General features: G+C 46.5%; 1 protein-coding gene and 1 pseudogene across 4 annotated transcripts in view; one reads left to right on the plus strand and one right to left on the minus strand.

Moving 5' to 3' along the window:
- Window positions 1–11,137, minus strand: part of Lrrc28 (leucine rich repeat containing 28) — a 148,533-nt gene that overhangs the window by 10,239 nt on the left and 127,157 nt on the right. For all 4 annotated transcript variants that reach the window (XM_004623259.2, XM_023709980.1, XM_023709981.1 and 1 more), the window contains 2 exons: window positions 7,268–7,443; window positions 5,264–5,423 (listed from right to left, as the gene is read on the minus strand). In XM_004623259.2, the coding sequence (XP_004623316.2) occupies window positions 5,264–5,423; window positions 7,268–7,443 (336 nt within the window). The remainder of the gene's footprint in view (window positions 1–5,263; window positions 5,424–7,267; window positions 7,444–11,137) is intronic.
- LOC105741872 lies at window positions 9,984–10,447 on the plus strand (annotated as a pseudogene).

Consider the following 11,137-nt stretch of genomic DNA (forward strand, 5'->3'; position numbering starts at 1 on the left):
AGCTATGTCAGGCCTGCGCTTCTGCACTGCCAGTCTACCCTCCAGCTATGTCAGGCCTGCGCTTCTGCACTGCCAGTCCACACTCTAGCTATGAACTTCCAGCGCCTGGGATCACAGGAGCCAATTCCTAAACACTAATGAGCGTTTCCCTCTTTTTCTTTGTCTGAAAGGAAACTAAGAGATTTTGCAACCAGAAAGCAGCGTACTGCTGTAACAAACACTTCGAGAGTGGGCACTGGCTCTGAGCATGGGTGACGCGTAGAAAACGGAAGGAATCTGAGGCACCTGGTGAAAAAGCCCCTATTTGTCTGAGCGACTGTGGCTAGAAATAAGAGTCGGGTGAGAGGTCACACAAGGAAAGAGGGAGCCGCAGAACCCATTTCCACTGCTGCAGACATATACACTGTCATGAACACAGTGTGGCTAGAAATAAAATATTCACAATGCTTGGGCGAGGATCTCGGGTAGAGATGAGGAACCCGCGCCTGAAGGTGCAGGAGACGATCCTGTTCCCCAGGACCACTTGTAACGACGGCTTGGATGCTGAGCTGAGGAGATTCCGAAGCCAGGAGCTGAAGGTATGGCCTGGCTTCTTCTTGCTGCTTAGAGTAAAATGCAGGAGAGCGAGACATACTGAAAGTATTAAGCAAAAGGGATCCAGAAATGAGAGATTGGAAGATTCTCAGCCTTTCATGTTGTAAAGAATGAGAGAGTATTTGGGAAAGAGCACCACGGGCGAGGTTGAGCAGTCACTCCAGAGATCGGGCCATGCCTCGTGGATCTGGCCCCTCATTTCAGCCCAAGTATCCCTCCAGTGGTCTGAAGGGACAGAGGCTGAGATGTAAAGGCCTTCGGACTTCTGCTTTCTGTAAGTGGGAATGGACGTGTGGAACTATCCAGCCCCAGACATAAAGTACCCAAGAGTAAAGGGGAGGAGGAGCCCGAGGCTGGGCGTGCCTGCTTCATACCAGGGCACGGGGCAACGTCCATGGCTCTCACGGCACTGTGCTTTCTGTGGCTTATGTCACTCAGGCTGTAGTGTTTTGCTATGGTGGCCCGAGCTCACAGGGACTGTAGCTGGATACTGTCCTTGCACAGAGGTAGGACCAATCAGGTCTGACTGGAGTCCTTACAACAGCAGGACACATGGATGGCAACACATGCACAGAGGAAAGAGGACGTGAAGAGACACAGGGAGGGGACAGTCCCACCACCGCAGCAAGGCCTCGAGCAGATCCTCCCCCAGAGAAACCGGCCCTGCTGACACCTGGATTCAGACCACCAGCATGCAGAACCGCAAGGAACTACAGGGTCGCCTACCCTGCGGCGCTCTGCCTAGCAAGCTACTGAGACCTCGGGTTGCCTGACTTCCTGCTGGGAAACAGAACTTTGGAGACCATGGACATGAGAAAAGCCAGGCACATGTTACCGTGCTAAAATTTACTATGAATGAAATTCGCTATGCTACTAGGACCCAAAATGATGACTGCACAAGCCATTCTTCCCTGGTACCTATAGTTGAGGTGTGGGTATTTACTGTTTATGTAAAATACTTTAATTTCTTTTCACATCCCCCTGCATTAAATTTAGGATAAAACTAACACTTCCATGAAACATGGTATTTTAGAAGGATATTCAATATGTTCCCTTTTAAAATAATGCCACATGTCCACATGGATTTAGATACTAGCTGATACAATGTATCATTTTATGACAAGCAATGTAAAGGGAAACGAATAAATTAGAAAACTACCAAGTAATATTAGCAAGATGTTTTAGAGTATATGACATTAAAAACATTGGCCTTATTTTCAGTAATAAGGTAGTAGAGAGTCAAGTATTTGGGTTTCAGTTACAAACGAAAATACTTTAAAGAGTACAGTCAGAAATTGAAGTCAATGCTTTTAGTTCAGTCTCCATGGCAACACGGGAAGGAGCACAGACTGGTGGATGAAGTGAAAGCCACCAACTCTCCATTTCAGACCCTAGCATTAACTCACAACAGAAAGTCACGTTTCTAGCTTGGCATTTCATCTCTACCTTCAACACAGCACTCTGGCTTCCCTCCACGAAAGGGCTGACTCAATTCATACTCACTTAACTTGCATTATGTTCTGAAACAACGGAAGCTCACGCACGCTGAACTGGTGGCAGGGGGTGAGTGGCAGTGAGCAGAAAATGGAGGGGCCACTGAAGCTGCCCACCTCTCAGCCCACGTGGCCCAGCAGGGCTTCATCTCAAGGGTCTATTGTATTTTCCTTAACTACTTACTATGAGGAAAAGATTATTTCCCCAAACTGGCTTTTTTTTTTTTTTTTTTTTTTTGCGGTACTGGGGATTGAACTCAGGACCTTGCTTCTTCTACTGCAGGCTTTGGAACTTGATGGGCCTTCTAACTTACTGTCTTCTAATGTCTGCAATGAGGACAGGTCTTCAAAAGGAAGTCGTACAGTCACAGGGCGTGAAGACTTCAACTGCAGCTTAACAGACTAGCCAAGACCTGCCTACGACTTTAACGTGAAGAGCATTTGCTGAAAACAGCGCAACAAAAAGAAGCTAAGTCTCCAAACTCTCAAAATAGTTGACATCCATAAGGTCACAGCACTACTCCACATTTACCCGGTGCTTGTCACGCCGCCCTGGGCTGCTCCCAGGGGAGGCCTCACTGAAGCCAGCAACTGTGAAGGCAGTCTTACCTGGGGCCGGTGCAGGAAGCTAAGGAATCTTCAGTAATCGCCTCAGGGCCACCTGTCAGCGTGAGTCTAAACCAAAGCCTGGGCCCCTGGTCGCTCCCATTCTGTTCCTCTCAGATGAGTCCATGTCATTTGTTAGTTCCCTGTCATGGTACTCTTGGAAACCAACCCCGTCCTTCTTACTCTACTGCAAGTGCAAGTCCATCACCGCTGGCTGTCCGATGGTTCCTGCTTCATAACTGCCTTCCCCAAGGTGCTTTCAGAAACTCTGATTTTCCCTTTATTTTTGGTCTGGCCATAAATTGAAAGACTTTGTCTGGCAGTAGGCTGCAAGTTCCTCTTCATGACAGAAGGGTCCTGCCCACTCCCCATGGGGAGGCCACGTGCACAGAATGAGCCCAGGAAGACGGCAACAGCCGACAGGCCCTACTGGGGTTCCCCTCAGCCTACTGGCAATCACACATGTGTAGTGAAGTCTTTGTGAAATCCCCAAAGGACAGAGTTTAGAAAGCTTGGATGCACCTGCACTGTACAGGTTCCTGGGGACAGAGCCCCAGAACGGGCCTGGGTGCCCCACACCCCTTTCATATTTCGTCCTGAGCTTCAACTTGGATCCTCTGTAATGTCCTTTGTAATCAACTGATTAGCTGAGCCAGTAAGGAGGTTGTGAGAACCCCAATTTCCACTGCTTGGGGAGAAGCACGGATAATACACTCTGGGGCTTGCAAGTGGCATCCAAAGTGTGTGTAGGGGGCAGCCTGGGGGCCTGTGACAACTATCCTGATATGTCAGCTTCACTGGATTAAGACATTCCGAGCAAGTTAATAAGGCAAGCTCCTGGGTATGCGGGGATGGCTGTGGATGTGTGGCTTTGTATCCCCTCCTCTCTGAGGCTGTTTCTCTTCCCTCCAGGAACTGAGCAGTTTTGCCTTCTACACACTTCTGCCAAGAGAGTGCTGCCTTGGAGCCTGCCTGCCATGGACTGAATCCCTGAGCCTGCGATCTACATGACGTCTTTCTTCCTTTGAGTTGTAGGTGCCGAGTACTGTGTTTCAGTGATGGAAAGCTGGCTAATAGAGGGCTAAGCCTCCGTCCTGCATCTGCTACTACCACTAGGTAGCAAGTGTCAGAACAGAACCAGGTCAGAAGACACCAGCACCGCTGCAGACTGACTCCTTGTTGGTGTGTGTGGGAAACCCTTGCTCATATGCACAGGTGATCTGCATGGTGAACGTACAGAAAGCAAACAGTCTGAGATGGAGTGTGGGGTTTGTTTGTTTTTCCCAGCAAATGAGAAAGGTTCAGAGCGGGGCTCTGTAAGCAGGAAACATTAAAAAGCATAGAAATTTGAAATAGGAACTGAAAGCATACCAAATAGGATTATCCAGAGCAGAAAAAGATAAACACAGTTGCTGGAAGAGGCAGGTGGAGAGGCAGAAAAGCAACTGCAGCGCTCACTACCTGGTATATGCCAGGAGCCTGTCTTGCTCACTGGCTCGCCATCACCATGGCCTGCAGGGTGGGAAGCTCTGTCCCCATTTACGGCTCAGCTGGGCTCAGCAGTCTGCTTGAGCTCCCACAGCAGAAGAGCTGGGCTGGCTGGCTGAAGTGCGCATGCTCTAAGCACTGTACCACACTGCCATGACACATGGACTGGGGAATGAAATGAAGGAAGGGGGAGTGGTTTAGCGACGCCCTGGGTTTGATTTCCAGTGCAAAAAAGAGAAAGCAAAGGAGGAGGGAGGAGAGGAAAAGGAGTGAAGAGAAGGACGATAAGGAGGAGAAAACTGAAGAGGGAAAAAAATGAAGGAAAGAAAATCTTGGCAAAGCTTCTATAGAAACGGTCACGATAGAAACACTTCTTGGAATTGAAAAAGAATAACGAGCTTCAGTTACCTGAACATTTACTCACTCCAAATATCACATTTGAAGCGTAAGTAAAGTTTTATCTTTCTTCTTTCTTAGCTTTAAAATACTGAAGTTTAACAAAAATCTTACACTTAGGAAATCCATAAGCTAAACTGTATATGTAAGATGTTTTCATTTCCTGTTTTGTCATCTTTTGCTAAACTGCAGTACCAGTGCTAAGCATTTTAATATTGAATGTTATTAGCAAATTCAAAACCTTATGCCAAGAAAGTAAAGTGTGGCCCGGGAGAGCCATTTGGAAGGGCTAGAAATTTAAAATACAAACACCGCACATGCGCATAGTTTAGTCACACACCTCTAGTTGGCAAAGCCTGTTAAAGGGAAGGGCTCATCCCTCTATACTGTGCAATTTTTTCTGGTATCCCTTATTACCACATTATCTAAGGACTATTCTGAACAAGGGGATGGCAGGAGAACATTCCCTCAAAGGACATGCTACTCTAAATGTGTTTAATACTATTATTCCGTATGTGACAAAAAAAATTAACTCATAAAAAACCCTCATGGTTCTTGTGACACTGCGGTACTTATCTGTGCCCCTTCAGAGTGGCTGACTAAATGCTTTCAGGCATGGCCTCCCTTTTCCCCACACTGCACCCGTGCCCAGCTGTAAGCCCTGGTGCCCACTTAGGCATGATTACCCCTGGTGCAGCCCTGCCATGGGCGTCTCTCTCAAGGGGAAGAGCTTGGGATAGACGATGGTAAACATGGGCTCACTACACCGGTGACAATGCCCCAGGGGACACTGCAGCAGCTCCAGGAGACTTCTGGGTAATGAGACAGGAGACAGGAAGTTGAAATCTGAAACACAAGAGGGAAATCATACACATGAGTGAAAGATCAGGTTTTTCTAAAACCAAACTGCTTAAAATACTTCTCTTTGTTACCAAGTAAGTTCAGTTAAACCACTTTGTGCTGAAAATTCTGTTATCTGCTCGGTACTGAATAAAAATCTAACATTATTAGGAAATAAAAGATGTTTTTTACATTTTTGATAGTAAAAGAAAATGAAAACCCATTCTTTTAAGAGTGACCAGAGGCTGTTCTGAGGTAGAGTTAAGGAAAGAATGAGATCAAAGAATCTTCAAGAACAAGGATAAAAAGGCATCAATTTTCCCTGAGAGGGTTTTGCAGGCTTTTGTGAGAGGCAGAGAACTAAAGAAGCCTGGGCCCAGCGACTGTCGCGGACTTTCATGAAGCCTCTCCGACTCTTCCGGGCAGCTACTCAGGCAGGTCCCAAGCAAGGCTAAACTTTTATGTTTACTGAAAAGAATGCAGCACAGGTCACCACGAGGAAACTAAGCTTTTCTGGGCTCACTCCCATGAGCTGTTACTAATCAAAACAGGGAGCGCTCCCGCCTAGCCTAATCTGAACCCCCGCAAAAGGGATGGTGAAGGAAAAGCACCTGAGCCCGCGACCCCTGCAACCTGGACACAAATTTACCATGGTTTCGATAAGGGTAAGCACTCAACGGAGAATGAAGTAAAATTCGAAAATTACCAGCCCATGTCTGCAAAGGAAATACTCAACATCCTCTTAACCTTTTGTGACCATCCAGACACCGTCCAGATCACCGTCAGAAAAATGCAACGCACCCACAGGTCCATCAACAGAATTCTGGTTAGTGTTTTTTTTTTTTTTTTTTTTAAGACGGCATACGAGATGTTAAGTATTTCTTTTTCTTTCTTTCTGTGTTTTTTTTTTTTTTTTTTTTTAAATAATTTTTAATAGACATTTCTGGAAGGTAGTAGGGGTTAGATTTTTCAATGGCTTTATTTTTTATGCAAAAAGAAAACATTCAGCAGCTTTAAAAATGTTTGAAATGTACTTTTCTTATTAATATTGCCCCACTTTTAATACTGTGGCAGGGACCTAATCCAGGGCCTCCTATGTGCTAAGCACATGCTCTACCACACGCTACTGGCGCTCTCTGAAGGCACTGCAGACCTATGCCCCGCAGTCCCAGAACTCCAGGCTCTGTCAAGCCTCTTCCAAACCAAGGGTTGCCGTCACACTGTGACAGCACTGCTAAAAGCTCCTCACACGGATTTCTTCTCCTTGCATTTCTTGGATGTAAGGAGACAGCAAGGCAAAAGCCCGCTCTGCTGAAGGAGGCATTCAGCTCCACTTTGAGGATAAGGTATTTCCCTACTGCCGGCTTTGGTTGCACACGCAGTCCCCAGCCCAGCTGCCCTCCTTTCAACATAGTGTTAACGCTGAACTGCCGCTCTTGGCAACTGAAGGCCACAGTGTAGTGAGCGCCTCACTCTGTGTTTGCAGCGGGTGCGAAAGAGATCAGTGTTGAGAAAACGTTACAATTTTTTTCTTATAATTAAAGTTACAGGTGGTCAAGGACACATGTGCCCATGAGAGGTGAATGGGGAGACTCTGTGGCAGGAGGACTTGCACCCAGGAGAGGGTCCCTGCCTCAAAACAAAAGCAAAACCAAAAAACCCCAAATAACCAAGACAATGTGGAAATATTTTACTACCACTGAACAGTATACTTACAGATGGCCACAGTGGTATATTTTGAGTCATGTATATTTCACCACGATAAAAAACGTTTTTGAAAGAGGAAAAGGCAAAGCAGGCAGCACAAGACGCAACTGTCTGCTCCCGGAATGAGGGGGCGGGAGAAGTACCTGGGTCCGAGTGGCGGCAGGCATGGTAGAGATGCCGCATGGCCAGTTCCTGCAGAGGCAGCACGGGGTCGCGCTCGGTCCCTATGGCCTTCACCTCAGCTGGAAGGAAGACGGTCAGCTGGCCCGACGAGAAGGTGAGCAGCTTCATCTCCGACACCTGGATGGGGTCCCCACAGCTGCAGGAAGACGCCACAGAGCATGAGCAGCCAGCACATGCGTACTCATCATCACGCATGTTGGAAAATTTATGACACTGCTGAATTGCTGAATTCTTCTCCAAGTGCACAGAGATGCTGGCCTGAGCTCCTTAGTAACACATGGGTCAGAATCCTGAACTCGGCCGGGGCTGGTGGCACAGGTGGGTAATGCCAGCATCCAGGAGGCCAAGCCAGGGGGAGTGTGAGTTTGGGCCCTGTCTGGGGTGCATGGTCCAAGGTTGGCCTGTAGCATGGAGAAGGACTCCAACTCCAAAACCAACGCAAGCAACCCAAACTCACCAGTGGGAACACGGCTAACTCACTGTGCACCCAGGCTTTCCAGCAAGGACAGCTCTGAACTCCCTGTCAAAGAATCCAGACAATTTGCTTCCCATGCTCTATTTTTTCTCCTTCTGCTACTCTCTGCTAGTTCCTATCTACTGAACCCCCCCCAAATGTAAAGTTCTTCATTTGTTCCTTTCTTTCCTCCACCAGAAAATCCACCTGATTATCTATTTTATGCCAGCCAAGATACTGAGATTAAAAAGCCAGGATGATCCCCTTCCCTTTGAGGATAATTACAGTGTTCTCACATAGGGTGAGGGAAGATGGAGTCGGGAAGTCCACAGAGGAGCAGTCCCAACTCAGGGCCACCACTGCCACCAGAAGAATGGAAGGGACCTGTACTGCAAGCCAAGGCACAGGGCGTGTACAGCAGCTGCTGCCACGCCCCAAAGAACAGGGCTGTTTCTGGGGGTAGGGTGGGCTGGAAAGGGACACAGGATGTGAGAGGAGGCTGAGGTGAAGTTGATAGCCCTAACTTGAGGGGAAGACTCTCAGTTCTTAGAACACCATCTGCTCACAAGATGGAGGGTGGGGAAGAAATTGGTAGCAAGTAGGTAAAGAAGTCCATGAACACACAAGCAAGCAGGAGCAGGGAAGCTGCTAGGGTCCTGAACGTGACAGCATGGGGAAAGCAGGAGGGGTGTGGAGCAGCCTCTGTAGTAGGGGCCAATGGCTTTCTCTGCAGGGTCACAGGAAAATAATTCATGATCCCCAACTACTGGTATTTGGGGGATTGTTCTGTTGAAAATATAAATGTCATTAAATTTCAGAGGTAGAAATCACAGGTCAGGTGGCTTCACAAATTTCACTTAATGACATGTCTTTTAAATAAAGCAACTGTATTGATTTGACAATAGGAACACTGTGCTTTTTAGCCAAGAGTATGTTTTTCTTGAGGCTATTACCAAATAATCTAATAACTTTGATTCTAATAACTGTGAAGCTGAATGACATGAATAATATATGATAATTGTTGTTAGTTCAATAATAAAGTGAAGAGATGGGCCCATGAGATAGCTCAGCAGTCTAAAGCTCCTGCTTAGGCAATCTTAGGCAACTGTAGGAACTGCAGTTCGATTCCTGGCACCGCATGTGGTTATCTTTCCTTCCTACTTTCTTTTTAATCAAATGGGATCATACAATACCGTAATGTGCTTTTGTTCATGTAATCGTTCAGACCAATTAGATTTAGAGAAACCTCTGTAATAGCCAAGTGACATTTCATAGTATGAATGAATAGAATTTATTAATCTATTTACTATGTCATCCCATTTTTCACAGTTTCCTATCCTACTTTGAAAACAATGTCACAATAAATGTTACACCAACTCTTGTGCATGGTGTGTATCACTGTAACATAAAACTCATACCATGAGAATGGCTGGCTGTGAAGACTGAAAAATTTCCATGTCTGAGATCCAGAAGGGTTATAGGATATTTTCTGTTACGGTTTGTGCCTAGTTGTTCCCCCAAAGCCTCATGCAGTTATGGAGCAGGGACTTCTAGAGTTGATATTAACTCATGATCCACCGGGATTATGGGTTTTAGTACTGCTGAGATTATGGGTGCATTATTCCCAGCCTGGGGGCAGATAGCCTGAATGCAACTTAAGAGAGACAGACTTCCTCTCTGTTGCCATTCTGTTGCTGCTACTCCTCCATTTTGCTCTCTGCTCTTTACTGCCACCATGAATGGATGCTCTCTGCCCTGGAGCCAGCTGAGTACGGACTGAAACCTCCAGTTACTGTGAGCTGAATAAACCTTTCCTTCCCTCATTTTGGGTGTTGGGTGATTGTCCCAGCAATGAGAGAAAGAGTAACTAAGACACTTTCCCACATCATCAGAACTGGGATCAGCAATCATCTCAGGCTTCTGAAGTCTTAAAACGACCGTCTTGGTCGATGAGTTTTATCACCTTCTGGCAGGTATACCGGCCATTTACATTTCCTTGCTGAGAACTGACCACCCACATCCTTTGCCTAATTTTCTACTGAACTGAAAAAATCAATTGTTAAGAATTTCTAGAATTCGGGCCAGGGAGATGGCTCAGTAATAAGCCTGGCAAGTGCAAGGGTCTGAGTTTAATCCCTGGTTCTGCCAAAAAAAAAAAAAAAAAAAAAAAAAAAAAAAAAAAATTCTAGAATGCATTCTGGGAAAGCAGCAGCAGATCCAAGATGGTGGCCAACAGGAGGCTCATGGAGGAGCTTGAAGGAATCCACAAACACGGAATGACAAACTTCCGTAACATCCAGGCTGACGAAGCTAATTTATTGACTTGGCAAGAGCTTATTGTTCCTGGCAACCCTCCATATGATAAGGGGGCCTTCAGAATTGAAATCAACTTTCCAGCAGAGTATCCACTCAAACCACCGAAGACCACATTTAAAACGAAGATCTGTCACCCAAACATTGAGGAAAAAGGGCAAGCTTGCCTGCCGGTCATTAGTGCTGAGAACTGGAAGCCAGCGACCAAGACCGACCAAGCAGTCCAGTCCCTCATAGCACTGGTGAATGACCCCTGTCTGAGCACCCGCTCCAGGCTGACCTAGCTAAAGAATACTCTAAGGGCCATAAAAAATTCTGTACGAATGCTGAAGAGTTTACAAAGAAACATGGGGAAAAGGAACCTGTGGACTAAAATCTGCCACAAATGATTCCAGCGAGTGTGAGCAGAGACCCCGCACAGGGCACTCAGACGTCCTGCACAGCAGGACTCTGTAGGAAATTGACACCTGCTACCACTTGGTCTTCACTTGGGGCAGGTACTAGCTTTCTATGGTTTTCTTAATCAAAAGTGATCTAGTAACCTATAAAGAAAGGATTAAAAATTTCAAATATTTTAGTTCTGCCTTTATTTTATTTTTTGGTGGAACTGAGGATTGAACTCAGGCCCTTGCATTTGCCAGGGAAGCACTTATTCTTTTTTTCTCCCCCCAGAACTGGGGACTGAACTCAGGACCCTGCACTTGCCAGGCAAACACTTATTCTACTGAGTCATTTCTCCAGCCCCGAGTTCTGCTTTCTTCCTTTTAAAAATCACTTCTTCAATCCATTAAAAAAAAAAAAAAAAAAAAAAGCTGGCTAAATAGCTCAGTGGATTAAAGTGCCTGCAAGCAGAAGCAGGGGCTAGAGGTTCGATCCCTCAGGCCTGGTGTGCCAGCCCCACCTGCGGGGTGTGCTGAGACTGCAATTGAGACTGGGTGTGGTGGTGCACGTGCCTGTAATCCCTGCTCTTGGGAGGCTGTAAACAGGCGGATCACTACAACTCTGATCTAGTAATGAGACCCTGAACACCCTGCAGACCCTTCCCTAAAATGCAAAAAAAAAA

The sequence above is a fragment of the Octodon degus genome, unplaced genomic scaffold (assembly GCF_000260255.1).
Source record: "Octodon degus isolate 3935 unplaced genomic scaffold, OctDeg1.0 scaffold00002, whole genome shotgun sequence".
Lineage (NCBI taxonomy): Eukaryota > Metazoa > Chordata > Mammalia > Rodentia > Octodontidae > Octodon > Octodon degus.